Source organism: Camellia sinensis, chromosome 5, assembly GCF_055761805.1.
Source record: "Camellia sinensis isolate YWXY chromosome 5, ASM5576180v1, whole genome shotgun sequence".
Lineage (NCBI taxonomy): Eukaryota > Viridiplantae > Streptophyta > Magnoliopsida > Ericales > Theaceae > Camellia > Camellia sinensis.
The window spans coordinates 189,260,314-189,285,553 of NC_138965.1; the positions used below are offsets into that span (position 1 = coordinate 189,260,314).

Sequence of the window (25,240 nt, forward strand, 5' to 3'; positions counted from 1 at the left end):
ACTTCCCTAGGTTTGTTCTGCATTACAAACCAGTCTGGGACCCCAATACCCACGAACTTACTGACCCTGCCATGGAACTACTTCCTTCTTCCTTCGAAGCTTTCCTCGAAGCTAGCCGTGAAGGCCACTATTTGGTCCTGACTTCATGCTTTGGGCCTAACTCCGACCTTCGATGAAGGTGTCCACTTTCTGTCTTGCATAAGGCTAGTTAGGGGACCAATCTCTGGTTTTAATCCCATAAACTGGACTTCTCTCCAATCTCCTCCCAGAATGGCTGCTCTCCATTTTGTAATAATTAGCTAGCCTGGATTCATGTAAGGGCTTCTTACCTTTGAAATGCATCCTATCAACTGTTGGTTCGACCCTCAAGGGCTGCTACCTGACGCTAGATGGATATGGCCTTTTATTATAAGCATTAGTTGGTTTAGGACGTCTCTGCATATCCTTGTAGTATTGCTTCCCATCAGTCGGGAGTCCTTTCAACCATTTGTAGCTTAGTCTGCACCTAGGACACATCCTTTGCATTACAGCTGCTTCTAAGGAATCGTCTTCCAATGCTTCCTCCTCAGAGTCTTCCCTCTGGTGTGAGAAACCTTGTCCAATAGCTGGTAGATCTCTAGTGCCTTTCTTGATTGCTGTCTGGTTGGCCACATGCATCTGTGCATTGACTTCTTCCAATTCTTTCAAAGACAGGTTCTGAAAATCTGGCATAATGACATTGGTTGCCACCTCTCCAATTTCTGGAAATAGATTACTGTCGATCCCCATGGCCTTTTCAGCTTTGGCTGGGAATTTCAAACTCCCTTTCCGAATTTGTTCTTGGATCCTGTCTCGAAAAACAATATAATTTTTAGTCGAGTGAGACCAAGAATTATGCCATTTACAATATACTTTTCCTTTAAGTTCATCAAGAGATGGAATTTTAACCCCTTTTGGTAACTTAAGGAAGTTGGCCGTAAGTAAATGATCAAAAATGTCATCTGCCTTAGTTAAATCGAAAGAATATTTCTTGTGGAGATCTTTCTTTTTAAATTGCTGGTCAATTGTCGTATCCTTATGAATTAATGCTTCACAGATTATAGGCTATTTCTCCACAATCTCTGCTGTATTAATCTCATAGTTAGGATCTTTGTAGTATGTCTTATATGATGCATTATTTCGATCTTGCTCCTCTTCTAGTAATGCTTCATATCTAGATACTTTGTAAGTCAGTTCCACTAAGTCCCTGAACTCTGTTGAGTCAAACTTCTTTCGAAGCCTAAATTCTAAGCCATTTTGAGCCAATCTTACGAATTCTGGCTCTGGCAAAATGACTTCACATTTATTTCGAGCCCTTTTAAATTTGGCAATAAACTGAGTAGCCTTTTTTTCAAGCCTTTGACTCAACCTCGCCAAGTCTGCCATGGAAACTTCTGGCTCCGATTAGAAAAATTGGGTATGAAATGCCTCTTCCATTTGTTGCCAAGTTTGGATTGAGCCAGGTGTAAGGTTAATGTACCGTACAAATGCTCCCCCAGTTAGAGAATTTGGGAACAGCCTCAGCTTCATAAAATCATTATTAGTGAATTCACCGCATTGAGCAGCAAACCTAACGATATGCTCTACCGTTGACTGGTTTCCATTCCCATAAAAAGGGCAAAATCTGGTATCCTGAAACCTCTTGGGTATTCATGTACGCTATCTATCCATTCTGGGTAGGATTTTCTGTATGCAGGAGTCTGGACCCCCCGAGCCATTGGTCCACACATCTCCCTGACGATGTCAACAATTTGGTCCCTAGGGACCATATTTTGTGCCTGCTGAATCACCGCCGGAGGAACAAACACAGGATTTGGTGGACAAACTTGTGCTTGTGGTCCTCTTGGTCCATAAGGTGGTATATTTGGGACTGGTTATTCCTGTGGTGCAGGTTGCTGTTGGGGATGTGGGTAACCCCTTTGAATTTGTCCAACGAAAGGACTTGCGAAAGGTGCTGGAACTGGTGTTGTGTCTCTTCCATTTGTAGGAAAACCCTCTAACCCCCCGGGTATAAATTCGAATAAGGGATTAGTGAACCCCCTTGTGCCAGGTATGGCTTCGAACATGGGATTCGGAACCATTCTTATGCCATTTCCTTATACTGGGCCAGTTCCACCAAATTGCATGGCTTCACTATTAAGTACTAAGACATTTTGACCTACAACGGGCCTTGGAACAGGTTCGTACCAAGACTGAGGTGATGGTCTTTCATGGTTCTGATTACTAGTTTGTCTATTAGAATGTCCATTAACTTGCATAGGCTGTTTATCTCTAGCCAATCTTTGCTGAGGGACATTTAAAATTTCCCCCATGTGTCTTGCGTTTGTTAGTTGGTGGTTATTCATTCGATCCAAAAAGAATGTTGCCCACCTTTCCATTGTGTTCATTAATTGCTGTCCCATTGCATCTATTAAGCCACCCCATGGATTCACTAGCTGAGTAGATGGGACAGTGGATGGTCCAATTCCTTGGTCTCGTCCAACATTACGAACAAATTGAATTTGTTCTGAAGTACTGGTCTGTTCGACCATAGGTTCCGATAAAATAGGAGTTTCCACAGGATGTGTTATCACATTATTCTCTGGATTAGGTATCTCTACCTCTCCTTCCACGCCTTCTTCCAAGCGTTCATTTTCTCCTTGTCTCCTATGTTTAGACATTTTAAATGTAGCCCCACTGGACGTGCCAAAAATATATGTTGGCTTTTTAGCTTTCGAAGGTTATTATTGTGATTGCGAGCGTGCTAGCAAGGATCAATTTAGTCCTTACAAAAATTTAATTGCCAACTAATTATCAGACGACTGTGTTTTAGTTCTCTCTTCCTCAATGAAAATGACTTTTACTGGTGGCTTGATTTAGGAGAATTTAAACAGAATACCAATCAAATAAAGAAAATCTGAAACATTTCACTAGAATAAAAAACTTACAATGATTCGAAGCGACAATCTATTTGAAACTACTCCTATGAATGAAAATGCAATGCAGAATTTGAAGTACTGGAATGTAAAGAACAGGGTATGTAAAAGTAAAGTAGAATAAGACTGGTTTTTTAGATCTGAGTCCGGGGGCTTTTTCCAGGGCCTTCTCTGCTATTTATACTGCTCAAAGATGACAGTCGAACTGTATTTCCAACCGTCGAACTGCTCCCCCATGATCGCTGATTATGTAGCCTCAAGATTAGCTCCACTATGCCATCATTTGCAGTTAAGCTTCCCTCCTAAATTTGAATTTAAATAAGAATAACCACTGATGCCACATCACCTTACATTTCTTTGTTGATCCACTGCTACTCAGATCTCATGACAACCAATATCAACTGCCACGTGTACGATCAGTATTGAAGACTTGAATGGTCTTCCCATATTACCCTTACTTTGCCACGCGTCAAATTGTAACTGGCTTGTACAAAATATGCAGCCAACAACAAGACATCGGTTTTGGCGGTGTCTTCAATGGTGGGTAAGAAGGAGAGAACAAGAGTTATAGTTTCTTCGCTGGGGAGAGCTGTGGCTTCGTCTTTTTGCCATGCTTTTCTGCTCTGCTTTACTTTATTGTTCAAACAACAACAACAAAAAAATAGGGGTAATAGGGTTTATTTATTTTAGAGGAGAACACGAATAGCTTAACCACCTTTGCAAATAACGGAGAACAACATCCAATGGGGGTACTTATGTGTAGGTCCTAATAAATGGACTTATTGTCTAATAGGTCTTATGGAAAAAAATTGTCATAAAAAAGTCGCTAATTTTAAGTTTTAGAGACAATTTATAAAAATCATGACAAAAAAAATCATTAATTGTCAATTTTTAGTGACGTATGTAAAAAATTATCACAAAAAAATTATTTTTAACGACAATTTTACCAAGACTTATTTTCAATAGGACTTGATGGAAATTAACTCCAACTATGAGGAGCTATTGGTAGTTTACCCTTATTATTATTATATACTTTTTGGGTAAATTAGGCTTTCCACCTTGCACTTTACAAATTTAAAATTGATTAAATCTTTACTTTAATCAATTATGTCATAAATGAAATTGTATGGATTAATAATTTTATCTATTAAAAATGTGACAAAGCGTGATGTTCAATTATGTCATAAATGAAATTGAATGGATTAATAATTTTCTCTATTGAAAATGCAGTCCCGCTGCATACCCCCAGTGGGGGTCGCGCCCCCAGTGACGTGGCGCGCCCCCACTAGCTGAAAACTCAAAAAAAAAAAAAAAAAAAAACAATTTTTTTTGGGCCAATCCCGGAGTGACACCTCACTGGGAGTCGACCCCCAGTGGGGGTAGGAAGCATTTTTGATTGAAAATGTGACAAAGCGTGATGTTAAACTGATATTTTGTTGCAGTTTGTTCAGTTTTTATTTGATTGTTGAGTTTGGATTATTTTGATCTATTTTTTTTATTGTAAGCTTTGTTAAATATTTAAATAAATTTTACGTCAAATATAAAAATTAAAATAAAAAATTGGGTACATATTCTATTGATAAAAACAGAAAAAGAAAAAGTTAAATGTACAAAAGCCTTGTATTGGGAGTTCGCTTTGAGTCCCAAAATTGTTAGAGTTAGCCCTGATGGCAACGGTGTTGGTGAGGTAGAGGGATACGTAGTGGTGATAGTATAGTGACATTCGTAAGACATTTGTTTAAAAATATTTTTCACCTTTCAAAAGTGAAAAAACATTTTCACCAAAAGTTTTCTATTGATTTTTGCTTTTAATTATATCAAATGCTAAAAAATTTGAAACAATATTTTTCCAAAATATTTTATGTCCAAAGCGTAAGTCATTACTCAGTGCAGTATAAACCGGCTATTTCAATATGGTGTCAATGATAAATGTAAATCGTTTCACTCTTCATGATCTAATGGTCTAAAATAGGGGTGCATACAAGGTTTTAAAAAGCGGTCGCAATCGTTACGTAATACCGTTACGTAAAGGTTGTGGTAATTATCGCTACCCGTTACGGCCGCTTTTGCGGTGTGATTGAGATTCACAGGTATGTTGGCTGTAACGGTTGCCGTAGCGGTCGTAACAGTGCTATAACGGCCATAACGGCTTGTTACGCACCGTTACGTAACGATTTCGAACTACTTCGTTCTAAAAATAAAAACAAAAAACAAAAAAAAAAACCTGAAAATGGGGGAAGAGGGATAGAGACAGAAGAGGGAAGAGGAAGAGGGAAGCTGGAGGAGTAAGAGATAGAGAGAGGGAAGAGGGAAGAGGGAAGATGAAAAACATATTATTGATTTGTTGAAACTATAAGACCTATACTATTCTATTCAGCTGCTATCACTCAATCATTTTGATTTTGTATATCTATCTATCTAATAATAATAATAATAATAATAATAATAATAATAATAATAATAAGTGTGGTCATTATCTATTTGGCTTGATTAAAAAATATATATATATATATATATATAGGCTCTTATTTATTCGCATACTTTTGTCATTATTTATCTTATATATAATAGTTAGTGATTGATTTTTTTTATTTTTTATTTTATAAAATATCTAAAAAACATAACACCGATAATTATATATTAATACATATTTTATAAATGTCAATTTTTTTGACTAGTTTATTTATTTACAGGTTATCCAAAAAGAGAATGAATATTCAAGTGATCCAAACCCAAAAAAAAAAAATAAAAAAAATAAAAAATTCTTTGTAATTTATTTTTTAATTTTTATATGATTACATTAGCATGTATAATTTATTTTTTTAAAACTATTGAAATTAAAATTTACATAGGCTCCCACAAGTATAATAATTAAAAAAAAATAATATATCTAAGTCCAATAAAATTTTTTTTTGCCACAAGTGTAATGTGGATTTATGACATATAAAGTCATTAATTATTAAAATAAAATGTAAAAAACTTAGTTTTTAATGATTTAAAAATATGAAATATATTGGACCATACTTAAAAATTTACAAAAATTGATCAATATTTATTTTAAAACTCAATAAATATAATTATGGAAAAAAAAATATGTGTATCGGTAAGTTTTTTTTAAATTGTGCAAAAAATAAAAAAAAATCATGGTTTCGGTTACCGCAACTGTTACGTTATAGCCTTTACACTCCGCAACCGCAACCATACCACCACCACCGTTACGGCGACCGCAACCGCTTTTCAAAACTTGGTTGTATATGATAATGCCCTTTTGTTTTTGGGGGTGGGGGGAATCCTTAGACGGAACTTGAATGCTTGCTGCAATAATAAATCTTCAATTATGTCATTACTCAATGCAATATAAACCGGCTATTCCAAAATGGTGTCAATGATAAATGTAAATCGTTTCACTCTTCATGATCTAATGGTCTAAAATAGGGGTGGATATGATAATGCCCTTTTTGTTTTGTTTTGTTTTTTATTTTTTTTTTTGAGTGGGGGAAGAGATCCTTAGATGGAACTTGAATGCTTGCTGCAATAATAAATCTTCAACATTTTCTTCCTCAGTGAGAACTGATCAGAGAGTTAGGTATACAATTTGTGCAAGTAACATTTTTATTGATTATTAGACATCATAGTTGCACTTAGTCAAATTTATTTATTTATTTGAGTCAATTGAGAGGAATGCCTGAAAGTGACTTTTAAATGAAGCAATTTGAGGTTGAATCTAATAAATTTATATACAGATTAAACTATTAAAGGTATACTGTTTCCATCAATATAAAAATCTCAAATCCATTCTTACATATATCTAAATCTAGAATACTAGATTGAATTGAACACCATACTCTCGAAATTAATAATGACAAATCCATTCATTTCAAATCTAAAATTCCAAATGCAAGCCAAGTAAATTTAGAAAAGGGAAACCCTTAAACAACTATATCCAATAAACTACTGCTCAAACATGACAAAGTTGCTAAAGTTCTATCTTCTATTAACAAAATATTATCCAATAAAACATAGCTTGCTTCAAAAGATAAACATAACAAAATAACAATCAAAGGGAAAAAAAAAAAAACACCATGTTTCACTGAGAAAGTGAATTACTTGAGTTGTCCATTTCACTTATTGAACATAACTCTGCATCCGGAGAGGATCTTGGAAAACTAAAAACTTTTGAGCTGCTTGGAAAAGTTCCTTACAGTATACCCTTAGTATCGATTACCATCTTTTGCAGCACCCTTGCATTCTTCAGCAGAAATTGTATAAAAGAGCAGTGGAAGTCATAGTAATACCATCTTAAACCAGCAAACTTAACTATTTTGAGATGATGCATCATCAAACACTTAAAAACTCCTATTTTGAGATGTCCAGTAGTTGCCCCCGTCAAAATCGAAAAGGTGGGTGAGATTGTACAAAAAATACTGCAGATGAAGAATCCATTAGGCTAAAATCTATGCATAAGTTCAAGAGCTTGAAATCAACTTTTGGCAAAGAATGACTCCTTATGGTCACAGAAATGATTAAAAATTCTACTTCACATGTATTTATAAGAATGTTTTAAAGAAAAATGGCCATATAAAATATTTAATCATAAAAAATGGGGAATTTTTTTCAATATAATCACGTACAATCTAAAGAAACGGTTCAGTAATCCTCAAAAATTCTAGTCAGTAGTTATCAATAAGCACTAAAATTGATTAACATTACTAAAATACATAAAGATAAATTCAAAGCCAGTCTTTTCTAGGGTCTTTCCATTTCTTGAAGACAATGAATATGAAAAAAACATACCCCATTAAGGCTGAAAAGGGACATGGTTATGACTAATTTCACTAGTTGAGCAGGGCTTTCTAAGATCCTTGCTATTCCAGGGAGGGCCGATTTCTGAATGTATGTATCTAGTGTCCAACTTTCATATTTCAACTGTGGAGAATGCACACCTTTTATTTCCATAGTTGACAGCACCTTTGCCATGGGAAACAAGATGCAAAACAAAAAACGAAAAAACAAAAGGCGCAACCAATTAGAAGATTCAAGAAGATAATCTGCTAAAAGATTGTCTGAGAGACCCAACAATAAAAATATTGCGCATTAAAAAATAAACAATGTGAAATTTCTGCACTAGTGTAATTTTCAAACAATGTATCACTCCTTACATTGGGACTAAAGTAGATCAGATTACTAATAATAGTACCGAAGAATGGACTTTGGCAAATAAGTATCATTCAACAAAAAAAAAAAAAAAAAAGAACCCTATTGCAACAATATTGATGCATTGAATGACAAAGTTAATTAAGTCTTGAAATACTTAACAAATGATTCTAGACACAGAAATGGTATAATTCCGTAGGAAGAGTCAACAAAAATTAGTTAAAAATATGTAAGCTTTAAACTGCACAAGAAAGGATTGTAGAAAGACAAACCTGTAAAGCCCAAGAACCTTGTTAGAATGGTTGAAAGAAATATGGAAAACGTATATCTGTATTATATTGAAAATGAATAGAATATAATAGGAGAACCTGTATTTATAGATACAAACTTAGATAAGTATAGAAGGAGATAGAGATAGAGAGAGATAGAGATAAACTATATCTACAATACAAGGAGATGGAATATAAATCTATAAAGCTAAATATAATATATACATTAACAGCCTCCCTCAAACTCAAGGTGGGTAAGCATCAACCAACTTGAGTTTGGAAACTAGATCACTGAAACGACTAAAAGGATGAGCCTTGGTGAAAATATTAGCAGGTTGATCAGTAAAAGAAATAAGGAGAAGATGAACAGTGCCACGTGTAATATGCTATTGAATGAAATGACAATCAATCTCAATATGTTTGGTGCGATCATGGAAGACATCATTGTGAGCAATCTGAATGGCACCCTGATTGTTAGAATAGAGAGAGGTGGCACTAGGGGAAGAAACACCCATATTAGCAACGAGCCAGCGAAGCCATAAAAGTTCCTGAGTAGTGTCAGCAAGAGCGCGGTATTCAGCTTCAGTACTAGAGCGAGTAGTGAGGGATTGTTTCTTGCTGTGCCAAGTAAGAAAAGAATCTCCTAAGAAGAAACAGAAGGTCGTGGTAGAGCATCGATCAGTAGGATCTCCAGCCCAATCAGCATCAGAAAAGACACGAAGCTCGAGAGAAGAGTGAGCAAAGTAGTGGAGTCCATGGAGCATAGTACCTTTAAGGTAACGAAGTATGCGAAGTAGAGCAGTGTAATGCGGGGTACGGGGAGCCAACATGTACTGACTAACAAGATGGAAAGCATAGGCAATGTCAAGATGACCTAAAGGCTGGATCTAAAGGCTCAGAAAATTCCTCGAAGGCAGCAGCAGCAGTGCGATGAGCAGGCAGAGATCTAGACTGATTCCCGGGACATTGTGAACAACCTCGTGAGAAAGTTTCACGAGTAGTTGATGAGTGGTCTAGATTGCAAAAACAATCTTGCTGCAGATGACCAGGACTAATCTTGTTGCAGTACCGACAGGATCTAACTGGCCAATAAAGTAGCAGATGAGTAGAAGGAAGGCCCCGATTCTGACAATAATTGCAAGTTGTGGGCCACTAGGTGGTTGGTGCAGAGAAACTCAGTGATTGGGAAGTGGCAAGAACTGTATCTACATGATGAGTCTTCAGAGGGCCAAGACGAGTCTCCTCAGATAATAACTCAGAAATTGCCTGCTCAAGAGTGGGCAATAGAGTGCGATGAAATAGAGATGCACGCACAGGCTTAAACTGGGTAGTGAGAGCCATGAGAAACTGAACCAATCGTTGGTGATTACGATACTGAGTGAATAAAGTAGCATCTTCAATATGAGGCCAGGCAGGTTCGTAAAGAGCGAGCTGGTCCCAGATAGAATATATCTAAGAGAGGAAATCATTAACAAACTAACCAGGCTCTTGATGTAGATGATGAAGTTGACTTTGAAGTTGTTACTGATGAGCAAGACCAGTAGTCTGATGACGTTCTGTCAAAAAATCCCAAATGTCTTTGGCAGGAGCAGTCATGGAGTCAAGTTGAAAATGACCAAATTGTAAACTAATAGCGGTAACAGAAGTATTCCGAAGCCAAGTGATGATTTGGTAATTCTTACTGTCCCAGTCTTTTAAACGGTCTGCATATGTGGCAATTGTTTCATGAACCTCTTTCATGGTTGAACTACATCCCCAATGATAATGCGCCAAAGTTTCTTCCCTTTCAGAAAATCGGACATGGCTTGGGCCCATAACATATAGTTGGAGCTGTCAAGGATAACAGAGATTGGATGGGAAGCATCATGACGATCCATAACAGTGATTTGGTGATGTAAAATAGAGAAAAACAGTGCTATAGGAGGAAAAATCGGCAAAATAGAGTGTACTAGTGAGTCTGGAAGGTCGAAAATAGCTAGGAAAGAGGTCTGGTGTGCAAAGATGACGTCAACAAGGGCTGGATGACTTCAGCAAGTGCGCGGTTCGTGTTAACAGGAGGGTGCGTGGCGCACGATAGTAGCAGAGGCGTCAGCAGATGCATGGTGCACGTTAGCAGGAGGATATGCGGCACATGATAGTAGCAAGCGTGCAGCGTACTGTAGTGCTGACACGCTTAGGGCTGACGTCAACGATGACAGAAACAGAGGGACTCGCGCGTGACAGATGCGTGGAGTGTGATCGTCGGGCAATCGGCATGTGGTAGCGCATGTAGATATTGGTGGCATTGTGAATGACGTGTCGAGCAATAAGTGGGGCGTGAGAGCGCATCTGAGCTTGTTTGGGAGCATGGTTAGTAGCTCTGGAATTGTTTGGAAGAGACTAATATTATGGTGTTGCAAGTTTGTGATTACGGCCACTGGAATCGTCTGAAAATAACGATGAAGTAGTGTTGGAACAAAAATAACAAAGTGTATGGGTGATGGAATGAATGCTGTAGTGCCACAGTGCACGGGACTAAGCACAAAAAAAAGGCTATAAGTGTAGAACTTAGAGCTCTGATATCATGTTAGAATGATTGAAAGAAATATGGAAAACGTGTATCTGTATTATATTGAAAATGAATATAGTACAATAGGAGAGCCTGTATTTATAGGCACAAACTTAGATAAATATAGAAGGAGATAGAGATACAAGGACATAGAGATAGAGAGAGATAAAGATAATCTATATCTACAATACAAGGAGATAAAAAATAAATCTATAAAGCTAAGGGGTTGTTTGGAATGATCTAAATAAGTGCACTTTTCACTTTTTATAAAATATGGGCTGAATATAGGTTGAGTTTGAAATGATGTGATAGAAAGGTGATGTAACTTAAATAAGATAGTATGACTTATAAATAAGATAACAACTTTTTAACTTTTTAATTTTTTTAAGTTATAACAAACAACACATAAATCTAATATATCCATTAACAAACCTAACCTAACGTGAGATTCTTCGCATGAACAAGGCTGTCAAGAAGTCCTCTTAATTAATCTTAGTGCCAATCATAATCATCATTATCATAGCTTGTAAAGTCACATTTGAGGGTTGCGTCAACCAAAGATGATGGGCTTGTTCGATTTGTTTTTAAGAAAAATTTTTTAAAAAAATTCTTAACAAATAAATTTTTAAGAGTAATCAAATCAAACAAATTTTTTCAAAAAATCTCAAAATTTTATTTAGTTACTTACTTTCTAAAATCACTCACTCTTATAGACATCAAATTAATCACTTTTTTCAAAATTCTCTCTCTAAAATAATTTTTCAAAACTATTTCCAAAAAAAGACAAACCAAACAAATTTTTGTACTTTTTATCTCAAAAATTATTTTACAAACATAAACCAAACAAACCCTGTATGTCTGTCAGCTTACAATTCCTCCTCCCAAAAGAAACCCAAAATTTCCAATGACTGAAGATTAGGAGCCCAGATTTCTAACCCAACGTTATTTTCATTACCCCAAAATCCTCTGAGGATCAATTTTTTCAAACTTGCTTTACTATCATGCAAACAGGTGATGCCAAAAAAGCCATACAATTCTGAATCACATCATCACTTAACATAATTGACAATTTCTTTAGCAATTTCTTTCCAGTCAACAACTCCTTTAGGCGTGACATTGCAGAAAGAAAATTGCAATTCTCTGAAGGATGAATTGGTAAACAAAAATTGTGGAAACATGAAACGATCCTCCTCATACAATTTGTCCACAGCATCGTTGAGTTGGAGTTGAAGCTCTTCCGTGGCGTTTCTTGTTGCAAAGTGAGTCCATAAGTTGAGATTGGAAGCGAAACGCGGCTCCTAATTGAAATCAACCACAAATTTCTTAAGCTTAGAACAGTTGCAGAGAACTAGGGTTTTGCCAACAAATGCTACAAAATCACAAAGTCTGTGGCTTTAATCATCAGCGTGCGAATAAGGAAGACAGAAAAGGAGTGATGGAAGGGAAGTCCAAAGGTATTACCATCTTCTGGACAAGACATGGGTTATGATGGCGTCTTCGATGGTGGGTAGTAAGAAGGAGAGAATATGGAGTAGTGAGTCAGGCAACATACTGATTCGATCGACAGTGGAGTAAGTGTATTCTTCATACACTGTTCTTCTTCTACGAGAATGGCGTATTTAGTCGTCGTCATCACTGTCGAGATTTCTTCGAGGGAAGAGGCGTGGCTTCGTCTTGACATGATTTTCCACGGGGTTGGAGTTGAGATCCTCTCACTGGGCTCTCTATTGTCTCCCTACCTGCAACGGTGGAGTTCTATTGTCTCCCTACCGGCAACGGTGGAGTTGGAGATGTACTTTAATTGATTTAACGGTACAAATTTAGGCAAAAATTCAAATTTAAATTTGTTTTATTATTTTTTTATTTTTAAATAGTCAAATCTGAATTATTAGATCAACTTAAAGTACATCTCAACTCAGTGGGTAGCGGATATTTTGATCTACTTAAATTGATTGAACCGAGCTGATTCGTCGTATTTTGGACGGATGTGTGATGATGAGCGGACGGTTACAGATTGATTTTTTTTTTTAAATCTGCTTAGTTTTGGACAGATAACAGATTTGAAATTCTTTTGGCTGCAACCAAACCGCTAAACTGTAAACACTCCCAATAATTTGTAAGATTTTGTGTTTTTAATATATTTAGATATTCTGTTTGTGTTTTTAATTGAAATAGAGTTTAAATATTATGTTGTGTTTTCAATTTATTTTCAATTTGGAAATCTTTTTATCAAATGACAAGTGTTAATATTTGGTATTTTTGTGTGGAAAATATAATGCTTAATTTTTTTATTTTTTAAAAAATCAAATTAAATAGTTTTTGAATAAAAAAAAATAATGAAATAATTTTGATAATGTATAGTTTTCTTATATGTATTTATTATTGGTATTTGATATTTTACTTGATAATATTTTAGTTATGCTGAGTTTGATTGTTATCCAAAAAAAAAATATTGATAAGTTATTGTATTATATTCAAAATTTATAAAAGTTTAAACCGTTAAACCGATTCGCATCCCTCTGTCAATCCGACAGACGGATGCAAATATTTTTTTTTTCCAATCTATCAATTCAACAAACGAATGACGAAGTAAAATTTTTTTGACCATAACCGAATCATGAACTACCCTAACTGCAGCTGCTGCTGCTGCACGTTACTGCCTCAAACAAAAGAGGGTTTTGGAGGGAAGGAGGAGTGCACGAATCGGCTTCTCAAATTACACCCAACAGAATGGGTTTTCCTTTAATCCACGGTTGGTTGGACTCCCCTCCCTAACCAACCAAATAAATTCTCAATATATATATTTTTAATTTCAATATTAATTTTATAAATTACTAGTACATATCATAATCTGTTCATCTTCACTTCACGAATTTGTCTAATCGAGGAATCTTTTAAATTAGGAGTAATTACATCCAATCCAAGTGGATGTTGTAAAACAAAAATATATACATGGAAAATTTTATAATGGGACCCAATAATGAAAATATATATGTATTTAAAAAATTTCTTATTAATTTATAATTATTTTCAAATTGGTTGCTAATCTCAGGACTAATAATTATATGAATACTATTCCTATCTAATTCAGTCCAACCAAACAAACATGTTCCAAATACATTCTTCAGTCAAATATCTTACTATTCAGTCCAGACTTTAAAATTTACCAGATTTTAGTGTTAGTTATTAACCACCCCAAGCGGTTAGGATCAACATCAACTCCACACTACTTGCAAAAACAAATGCATAAAACAAATGCATGTTCAAAAACCAAGTGAAATTAGATAATCTTCATACATAGCATGGTTTATAAGTGCGTCCCCTAGACAATTACATCCAATAATATGCTACTTCCAATAATATGCTACTTCAAAAGACAAACAGAACAAAATGATCTTAGGAAAAGAAAAAGTGTGTTTCTACTTGAGTTGTCCATTTCACTAATGGAACATAATTACTGCATCGGGAGAGGATCTGGGGAAACTTAAAAACCTTTGAGCTGCTTGGAAGCATTCCTTCTGTGGTATGCAGCCTACCTTGATAACCATCTTTTGCAGCACCAGTGCATTCTTCAGCAAAAATTGCACAAATGAGAAGTCGAAGTCACTGTAATACCATCTTAAACCAGCAAACTTAACCGTTTTCAGATGCATCATCGAAAGCTCAAAATCCATCTTTTGTGATATGCAGTAGAGCTCCGCATAAAATCGTTGGTGAGACTGTCCCGAATATACTGCAGATGAAGAATCATTAAGATGAAATCTATGCATCATTTTTATTTTTTTTTGAACTGAAATCTATGCATAAGTTTAACACCACAATTTTAGCAAAGAATGACTTCTTACGGTCAGTGAAACGATTCAAATTCTAAATCAGATGTCATTTAGAGAATATTTTGAAACCGTAAACAAGATGGGCAAATAAAATTTAGGGCAAATTTCATTTCTCTCTCCCTTATGGTTTGCCCATGTGTGGATAACCTACCTATCATTTGCAAAAAAAAACACATAACTCACATGTGGTTTGTAGACTAAAACACATTGTCACATTTTCCACCCAAAGTAACTGCAATTCACATGCTATTGTTGAGACTGGGTGTAAATAAAACAATTTTTTAAGACAAAAAATGCCCTTACACATTTTTAAATTTACAGACATGCCAATTCTTTTCTTCTTCCTTTGCTCCCTACACAGACCCAAATCATCAACCCACCCAACCATGCTTCAAATCCAGAATGTGTTCTAATGGGATTGCATAGACTGATAAGCTATATTATTAAGCACTTTGCATCTGATCATGTTAAAAAAGCTGTGATGCACCATTCAATCTAACTCCATATTGTTGTTAGCTGTGTAATTATGTTTCCTCTTAACAGCAAAAGCCATGGTTATGGAGTTTTCTTTTAATATTATACTCCAAGGATATACGATCCCTCACTAAAGACCGCTGCCCCAAACCTATCCCACCCTGCATACCCATTTCTGCAGCCTTGTACAAATATATATATATATATTCAGCAAACTCATAATTCACATTCATGATAAAAAAAAAAAAAAAAAAGAGAAGAGAATCCATAATTCAACCCAACCCAACCCAATCCCGTAGCACCACATTCATCCAATACCTCCTTTGATGAATCACACAAGAGAATAATTATTTGATGAATCATAGGATTGTGAAGGTGAATGGCAGCCAGGATCAGATCAGATTCTTAATCAGATTGGATCGGATTTTTGCATATCCAGTCCATTTACTGATTGGATTAAACGAATTTGAATTACCGAATCAAATTTTTTTAAAAACGAATTTGGATTTTTGGAATGAATTCAGATCAAATTCAGATAAAATCCGATCCATTAACAGGCTTACATGGGGGTTATGTGGTTATTTCAAATGATAAGGAAGCAATCCACACAAACCCCAAACCATAACGGGATAAAGTGAGATATTATTCACTCAAAATTTATTTGCTTACAAACAAATGGGGAAAAATTTCAATAGAATCATTTACAATCTAGAGGAATGACTCATCAATACTAAGCATTACAATTGATTGGCATTGCCAAATAAAATACATAAAGATAGATTCAAAACCAATTTTTGATGGAGTCTTTACATTATCTTAAAGAAAATAATTAAGGAAATTATTATAAAAAACATACCACAAACTGGCCGGAAGGGGACATGGTTATGACTAATGTCTCTAGATGAGAACAACTTTCCAAGATGTTTGCTATTCCAAGGAGAATTGACTCCTCAATACGCGTATCTATAGTTAAACATTCACACTTTGAGAGTGGAGAACGCAAGTCTTTCATTTCCATTGCTGATAGTACCTTTCCCCATCAGAAGCAAGATGTGAAACAAAACAAAAATATGAAAAGCAAGACACAACCAATTAGAAGATTATTTGACATACCTACAATAAGATATTGTGTGTATTAAAAAAGCAAACTAACTATGTGCAAATTCAGTTAATCACTTTTTCATTTTCAAACCATGTCACTCCTTACAATGGAAGCGAAGTAACCACAATGGATCCGATTAATTGAAACACAAAACTGAAGTAACCACAAAGGATTGGATTACTTATAAACACAATACTGTTAATTGTACTTGAGAAGAATGACTTTTACTAATAAGGCCTCGTCTGGGAACATGCTAATTTAGTACTCCCTCCGTCCCAAAATAATAGTTCCTTTTGAAGAATCCAACTTTTTTTGGTAGTACAATTATTTCACTTTAAAAAAGTTGATTTTCCAAAATTACCCTTTTGATAGTATATTTTTTGGGAATATCAATGTCATAATTGTACTTTTTATATTGTTTATTAATTTAAAAGAAGGGCAAAATAAGAAATTTATATTATTTTTGTACTTGATTTTTGAAGAGGGACTAATATTTTGGGACAATGAAAAATGAAATAAGGGACTAATATTTTGGGACAGAGGGAGTAACTTTTTGACTATTTGGTTAAAATATGAGCTAAAAAAAACTAGTATGTTTGGGATGACTTTTTGGCTTTTTATAAAAAGATAGGCAAAAAGTAAAGAGAAAAGAGAATATTTGACTTTTTAGTATCGATTGTTGACTTTTTGACTTTTTAAATAACTTTTTGACTTTTAGACTAAACGGGCTAGTTCCCAAACAAGGCCTAAATATCATCAGCATAAAAAGAAGCACAAAAAATGAACAAAGCCATAGTTAAGGGATTTTTTTTTTTTTACTCGAACTCAATATTTGCCTCACCAATATTAGTTGGTTATATCATGGTATGAATTGCAATGTACTTAATCAATTAAATCTGGGTTTGAATCAACCACTTGGCAACATATATATATATATATATATATAATCATTTGCAATTGCAATAACAAGGAGAAAATATCATTTCACCCCCCAAACTTTTACACCTTTTTTAATTTGACCCCCAAATTTCAATTAATATCAATTTTACACCAAAACTTTCGAAATTTTTATTAATTTGGCCTCTATCGTCACATTCTGTCAACAATTGGACAAAATATACGGATGTGGTGGGGCAAATTGATTTTTAATTTGGGGGGCAAATTGATATTTAAGGTATAGTTTAGGGAATAAAATGAAATTTCAAATGAATTTTGATTTCATATCAATACATTCTATCTAATTGTAGACGAAATTTGACGATAGGGGCCAAATTGATTAAAATTTCAAAAGTTTGGGTGTAAAATTGATATTAATCGAAGTATGGGGGTTAAATTGAAAACACATGAAAGTTTGAGAGGCAAAATGATATTTCCTCCGATAACAAGAGAGAGAAAAAAAAAATTTATTCAATAGACGTTATCAATATGATTTAGCTATGGGTGCTAAGCATCCCATAGACCAATGGTTTATACTAATTCTCACTATACCCTTCTAACTTAAAAAACATGCATAAAAATTGAAGAATTGAATGGCAAAGTTAAGTAGGAGCAATTCTTCATTATTCAAGAATTTGAGTCTTAAAATATAACAAATGAATCTAGACACAGAAATGGTATAATCTCCAACAAAGAGCTACATAACAAACATTTAGAACCAATGTTATTGGCAAGCTTAAGCATACATTATTTAAAAAGGAAACGACACAATAATCAATTAAAATATGTAGAATTAATTGCCACAATGAAAGGATTGAAGAAAGACTAACCTCTAAAGCCCAAGAACCTAATGTGAGATTCTTCACATGAACGAGGCTCTCAAGAAGTCCTGTTAAACTATTTTGGTACCATTCATAGTCACGATGATGATCAACATAACTAGTGCAATAACAATCGAGGGTAGCATCAACCAAAGATGATATGTCTGCCAGACGATAATTCGTTCTCCCTAAAGAACCTGAAATCTTCAATGACTGAAGATTAGGTGCTGAAATTTCCAACTGAGAGTTATGTTCATTATCTATTCCAACTTCTTCTTGTTCCTTATACTCCCAAACTTTTCTCAAGATCAATTTTTTTAGACTTGGTTTAGTAACATGCAAACGAGTGATGCCATAAAAGGAATACAATTCTAAAATCTCCAATACAGGACTACCGGCTAATATCTTCTGAATCACAGCATCATTTAACTTGACATACCCAATTGACAATTTCTTCAGCAATTTCCAGTCAACAACTCGTTTAGGAACTAGAATGCAAAAAGAAAAACGCAATTCTGTGAAGAATGAATTGGTAAAGAAAAGCTGTGGCAACACGAAACGATCTTCCTCGGGCAAACCTTCTGTGGCATTGTATAAATCGAGTTGAAGCTCCTCAGTAGCATTCCTTGTTGCGAATCGAATCCACAAATTGACATTGGAAAAGAGACGCGAGTCGTATTCGAATTCAACCACGAATTTCTTGAGCTTAGAACAATTGGAAAGAACTAGGGTGCTGTCAACAAATGTTGCAAACTCAACAAGTCTGTTGTAGTAAATATCAGAGCCGATATCAGGGTAAGAGAAAAGGAGTGATGGAACGGAAGTCCAAAGGTATTGCCATCTTTTGGACAAGACATGGGTTTTGATGGCGTCTTCGATGGTGGGTAAGAAGGAGAGAATATGAATGAGTAGAGAGTCTGGCAACATGCTCATTCGATCGACGACGGTGGTTCTATTGCTGCAAGTCTTCGGCAATTTCGCCAATCGGACGTGGTCGCTGGAGTCACTGTGCTCTTCATACATTTGGCTTCGCCTTGACATCATTTTCAAACTACAAAAGACGAAAAGCTCAACCGGCTTCTCAAATGTCACACAACATTCAATGAGTTTTTATTTACGGTTGGACTACCCTAACATAATAAATTCTCAATAATTGTTTATTTATTTATTTATTAGATTTCAATCTTAATTTTATAAGAAAAAAATGCTATGAATTTCAAAAAAAAATTATCAAATTTTTACCAAATTTTTTATATAGGCGTGAGATTCACACAAATCATATGTGTGTAGATCTCATATACATGTAAGAGATTTGACAAAAAAATTTAATAATTTATTTAGAATCCTAGCCTAACTCATTTTTTATAAATTACTAATACAGATCATAATCTGTTCATCTCCACGAATTTGTCTAATCGAGGAGAGCTTTTAGATTAGTACAGATTTTTATGTTTTTGGTGCTAAAAATTAAAGCAATTGTACACTTTAAATAATTAATAAAACAAATTAATATATATTGAGTTAAACTTCACTGACTTACTAAAAAGTTATAAATTAAAATTATTATCACATAATTGATCTATTACAAAATGATGGTGCTATATGCACCAATTAGTATGCTAACACTAGTTATGACATTATTATTGATTTCACTCATTAATCATATTATAAATATAAAAAACTTCTTAAATTATATTACATCATCAATTGATATATTAATTAATATATTAATTAGTGCATATAACATTATTCATTACCAAAATAATAATGAATAAAGAATTGGATTGCGTATACAAACTTTTAAGATTGTTTCATTCATGGCATTATTTTTTTCGTGCTTTTCATTTTTTTAGAATAAATATTTTTTATTGTAAATATTTTTTTTTAATGTGCGATGTAAATGTATTGCATTTTTTAAAAAATATTTAAAAAATATTTTTTATTTTAAATATGTAATTTTTATTTTAAATTTTAATATTTTAAGTATATTTTTAAAAAATATATACTTTTTTTTCAATATTTAATTTTTAAATTTTTAAATTTTTTGGATTGCACATATATATCTAAATTATAACAAATTATTTGGTCAATACTTAAAAAAATAACAAAATACTTTTTTTGAAAAAATAAAAAAAAATTCTTCAAAAAAAAAATATATTTTTGAAAAAAACATTTTTAGAAAAAATTATAAAATTATAAATAATTTCAAAGAACAAAACAAAAAAAAATATTTTTTTGATTTTTTTTTAATAGAATTTTAAAAAGTGTTTTTGAATTGTGTGTTTAATTATGAGTTTTGAAAAAAAAATTAAAATTTTTTGATTCAAATCATGATTTTAAAAGAGAATGAAACGCTACCTTAAACTTTTTTTTATGATAAAAGAGTGTGTACAGTTTTGCAGTGAGTAAAAGAATAAAAGACTGAAAGAAAAAATAAATAAAAGACTAATTAGAGTGAAAACAGAAAGAAATATATATTTATCAACTAAATAAAGAAAAAGAGAGAAATAGAAATAAATAATTACTTTTAAAAACAAAAAAAAGTACTATTGAAAGGGTGCTGTGAATTTAAATATAGTATACAAATAAAAGTATAAAAAAAAATTGGAAGGCCCAATATAATTAAACTATCTAAATTCTGCTTCTGTTTATGACATTTTCGTTAGTTCTATCAAACTTGATATGAATCCCAACTAAGTGAACGGAACGCCTGCATTGGGACTTGGGAGAGGATCTTGGAAAACTTAAAAACTTTTGAGCTGCTTGGAAAAGATCCATCCGCACCATATCGTCTGCCATTTGCATGTTGATAACCATCTTTTGCAACACCCTCGCATTGTTCAATAGAAATTGAACAAAAGATAACTCCAAGCCACTGTAATTCAAACCTAAACTAGTAAACCTATTTTGAGATGCAACATCAAACACTGAAAGTCTTCTTTTGTAATGTCCAATAGTTCTCCCCGTCAAAATGGAAAAGGTGGGCGAGATTGTCCCAAAAAACCTGCAGATGAAGAATCCATTAAGCCCTATGCATAAATTTAATGATGTCCAAGCAATTGTAGCAATGAACAACTTCTTATCTTATGACAGGCAAGTAAAATTTATCTACTTATCCAATTTTTTTTTTTTCATTTTAAAAAAGGAGTAATTTCAAAATAATCACTTCCAATGACTCATTGATCAATTCCTACGAACAACCACCCTACACAAAGCACTAGAATTGATATGCATTAGATAATAAACAAAAATGCTAGAGGCCTCAAAAATTCTACCAAAAATTTTACTAAATGTGTCACATGGGTGTGGGACCCATGTGAGACATTGGGTAAAACTTTTGATAGAATATTTGGAGTCTCTAGCATTACTCTTAGATAAAATGCATACAGAGAGATTAAAATAAAATTCTTTACATATCTCAAAGAAGATAATTAAGTTAAAGAATATTGAAAAACATACCACCTCGTTGTTCGAAGGAGATGTGATTATCACTAATGTCACTAGAAGAGAACAACTTTCCAAGAGGCTTGCTATTCCAGAGAGGACTGATCCCCGAATTGCCGTATCTAGTGTTAAACATTCACACTTTGCCAGTGAAGAACGCAAAACATTTGTTTTCATGATTGACGGTAGCTTTGCCCATCAGAAGCAAGATGCAAAACAAATTAAAAAAACAAAAAAAGAAGACGCAACCAATTAGAAGATTCTAGAAGCAAGATGCAAAACAAATTGAGAAGAAGCAAAAAAAGATGCAACCAATTAGAAGATTCCAGTAGATTGTTTGACGGACCCTAAACTAAAAACATAGTGTATTGAAAAGGGAAAAACTATGTGGAATTTCGTCGTCAGTGTATAATTTTCAAACGACGTATCACTCTTTACATCGGAGCAAACAAAGGATAAAATCATTAACAAGGTTAATTGTAATTGAGAAGCATGGACTTTTACTAGTAAATACCATTTAGCACAAAACATGGACAAAGCCATAGCTCAGTTCTTTTCTTTAACTCAGATGAGTCAATCTCAATATCTGGCCCACCAATATTTGTCGGTTATATATTGTGAATCAACATTTTCAACGGCGGGAACACTAGGGAAAAAAGGACATATTTTCAATAATTTGTAGGCCAACGGTTCATACTAATTATTACCACACCCTTCTAATTTAACAAGTACGCACAAAATTGATGAATTGAATGGCAAAGTCACAAATAGAAACAATTCTTTATATTCGAGAATTTAAGTCATAAAAAAACCAACAAATGATTCTAGAGACACAGAAATGGCGTAATTATCTAGCAAGAGTTATGAAATGTCTAGATTTAGCCCAATTGAATATTTTCACACACTCTTACCGGTAAGATAATTCAACTATCTGGTTCATATGAAGATCAGATATTCCCTAATTTTATGGGTCCAGCTTGTGTCCAGTTAGAAATAACCATCCAATTCGGTTAGCAGGCTCACTTTTGGTCCCACCTCAATGATCAAAACCATTCAAACGAGCACATTATCCGTGTAAAAAATTAAGTCGATTGGATAATAACAACATGTTCATATTAGTTTTGTATCAACCGTTTATTTTCTCACTATCAATTCTTTTATTAAAAAAAATCAATTTGTTTGGCATTATGCAAGAGAAAGATTCAATACAGGAGTATTTTTTGGAGGAAGACTTTCGGTAGCCTCAACTCTCTTTATATAATAGCAAATAAACATATGTAAACATATAATAAACCTATTATCTATTATGTCGAAAGCTTTCGTAATCCAGATACTCAGACATCACTTTTCAAGAAATTAGTACCAAATTGGAATAGAAGTTGAAGGTCCAAGCAAAATCATAGAATTATTTTTTTATTTTTTATTTTTTACATCCACAAGTACATTCTTCAGCTGAATTTCTTAGCATTTCGTCTGAGGCATTCAAATTTTAATTTACCAAATTTGAGTGTGTTATTAACTAACTCCCCATCACTTCTAGAAAAGTTTCCCCTAACAATGCACAATACAATTAGGATCACCATCAACTGGACACTGTTTGAAAACTTCCCAGGGAACAAAACAAGTCCAGGTTCAAAAAACTAAGTGAATTTAAATAATCTTCATGCATAGCACAATTTATAAAGTGCAACCCCTACATAACAGAGTTTCTAAAGTTCTGCCATTAGATATAAACAAAATAATATCCAATGAAGTATAGCCTGCTTCAAAAGTCAAACAGAACAAAATCATAATCAAAGGAAAAAACAGTAGTGTTTTCGCTGAGAAAGCGAATTACTTGAGTTTTCCATTTCACTAATCGAACATCACTACTGCATCAGGAGAGGATCTTGGAAAACTTAAAAGCTTTCAAGCTTCTTGGAAAAGTTCCATCGGCACTGTATTGTCTTCCCTTAGGCCACGTCTGATTGCTGGATTATGGATAAACATCTTTTGCGGCACCGTCGCATTCTTCAATAGAAATTGCAGAACAGATAAGTCCACGCGACAGTATCTCTGACTTGAACGAGTAAACTTAACTATTTTGAGAGCAACATCAAACACTTAAATGTCCTCTTTTGTCATGTCCAGCAGTTCTCCCCGTCAACATCAAAAGCGTGGGTGAGGGTGAGATTGTTCCAAAAACGCTGCAGATGAAGAATTCAATAAACTGAAATCTATGCATAAATTCAAGGGTGTCAACATAATTTTAGCAACGATCAATTTCTTATACTCATTGAAATGATTCAAAATTCCACTTCACAGGTAACATGATGGGAAAGTACAATTTATTTACTTATAACAAAAAAAAGAAGTATTTTCAAAATAATCACATCCAATCTAGACAAATAACTCATCAATCACTTCCTACAATCAACCACCCAAACAAATTCTAGTTATCACTAAGGAATAGAATTGATTGGCACTATTAGATAAAATACATAAAGAAAGATTCAAAGCCAGTCTTTATTAAAGTTGTTTTTACTTATCTCAAAGAAATTAATTAAGGAAATGATATGAAAAAGCATACCTCCTTCTGGGAAGGGCACGAAGAGAACTTTGAGATTATCACTAACGTCTCTAGATGAGAGGAACTTTCCAAGAGGCTTGCTATTCCAGGGAGGACAGATTTCGCAATGCATGTACGTAGTGTTAAACATTCACACTTTGACAGTGGAGAACGTAAACCTTTCATTTCCATTATTGACAGTACCTTTTTCCATCAGAAGCAAAATGCAAAACAAATTATTAAAAAACAAAAGATGAAACCAATTAGAAGATTCTAGCAGATTGTTTCACAAACCTTACCATAAAAATATTGTGTTTTAAAAAATGAACAAACTATGTGGAATTTCTTCAGCTGAGTTTAATTTTCAAATCATGTATCACAAACAATCACTCCTTACATTGGAGCAAAAGTAACCACAAAGGATAGGATCAGATTAGTTGAAACCTAATAATAAAATTGATTTGTAATCGACAAGAATGGACTTTAATAATATGTATAATTTAGCACAAAAAACAAGCGCAAAACATGGGCAAAATATGAAAACATTTGCAACTGCAGGAACACTAGGGAAAGAAAAGAAAACATTTTTTTCAATAATTTGTAGACGCTGGCAATATGACTTCGCTATGGGCGCTACCCATGCCATAGACTAACAGTTCGTACTAATTATTACTATACCCTTCTAATTTAAGAAACATGCACAGATTTTTTTTATGAATTGAATGGCAAAGTCGCAAACAGAAACAATCCTTCACTATTCGAGGATTTATTTCTTGAAATATATAACAAATGATTCTAGACACAGAAAATAGGTGAATTTTCAATGATGAGTAACAATAATCAGGTAAAATATGTAAGCTTTCAACTGATCAAAAAAAGGATTGAAGAAAGACCAACCTTTAAAGCCCAAGAACCTAATGTGAGATTCTTGACATGAACAAGGCTCTCAAGAAGTCCCCTTAAAACATTTTGGTGCCATTCATAATCATCATGAACATAGCTTGTTAAGTAGCAATTGAGGTTAGTGTTAACCAAAGCCGATACGTCTGCCAGCTGACAATTCATGCTCCCTAAAAACCCAAAATCTCCAATGACAGAAGATTAGGAGTTAAAATTTCCAAATCAAAGTCCCAAAATTCATTAAATATTCCACCGTCACCGTCATAGATGTCCATCAA

The 25,240-nt window shown here is 33.9% G+C and overlaps 2 protein-coding genes across 2 annotated transcripts; both read right to left on the reverse strand.

Moving 5' to 3' along the window:
* Positions 1–14,229: 14,229 nt before the first annotated feature.
* On the reverse strand, positions 14,230–19,147 carry LOC114297785 (F-box protein At5g03100-like). Its single transcript, XM_082870884.1, has 3 exons — positions 18,080–19,147; positions 16,068–16,241; positions 14,230–14,637 (listed from the first exon to the last, which is right to left on the reverse strand). Exons 1-3 carry the CDS (start codon positions 19,112–19,114, stop codon positions 14,557–14,559), a joined length of 1,290 nt encoding a protein of 429 aa, XP_082727010.1. The 5' UTR covers positions 19,115–19,147; the 3' UTR covers positions 14,230–14,556.
* Positions 19,148–23,148: 4,001 nt separating this feature from the next.
* LOC114297794 (putative F-box/LRR-repeat protein At3g18150) lies at positions 23,149–25,236 on the reverse strand. Its single transcript, XM_028242281.2, has 3 exons — positions 24,960–25,236; positions 24,084–24,266; positions 23,149–23,700 (listed from the first exon to the last, which is right to left on the reverse strand). The coding sequence occupies exons 1-3, from the start codon at positions 25,125–25,127 to the stop codon at positions 23,635–23,637; spliced, it is 417 nt and encodes a 138-aa protein (XP_028098082.2). The 5' UTR covers positions 25,128–25,236; the 3' UTR covers positions 23,149–23,634.
* Between the last annotated feature and the right edge of the window lie 4 nt (positions 25,237–25,240).

Coding starts and splice junctions, on each gene's coding strand:
- LOC114297794 (XM_028242281.2), bottom strand. CDS start 25,127: ATGAATTGTCAGCTGGCAGACGTATCGGCTTTGGTTAACACTAACCTC. Junction 24,267..24,959: donor TAGGTTCTTGGGCTTTAAAG/GTTGGTCTTTCT, acceptor TGATGGAAAAAG/GTACTGTCAATAATGGAAAT. Junction 23,701..24,083: donor CGTGCCCTTCCCAGAAGGAG/GTATGCTTTTTC, acceptor CTTCATCTGCAG/CGTTTTTGGAACAATCTCAC.
- LOC114297785 (XM_082870884.1), bottom strand. CDS start 19,114: ATGATGTCAAGGCGAAGCCAAATGTATGAAGAGCACAGTGACTCCAGC. Junction 16,242..18,079: donor TAGGTTCTTGGGCTTTAGAG/GTTAGTCTTTCT, acceptor TGATGGGGAAAG/GTACTATCAGCAATGGAAAT. Junction 14,638..16,067: donor CCCCTTCCGGCCAGTTTGTG/GTATGTTTTTTA, acceptor CTTCATCTGCAG/TATATTCGGGACAGTCTCAC.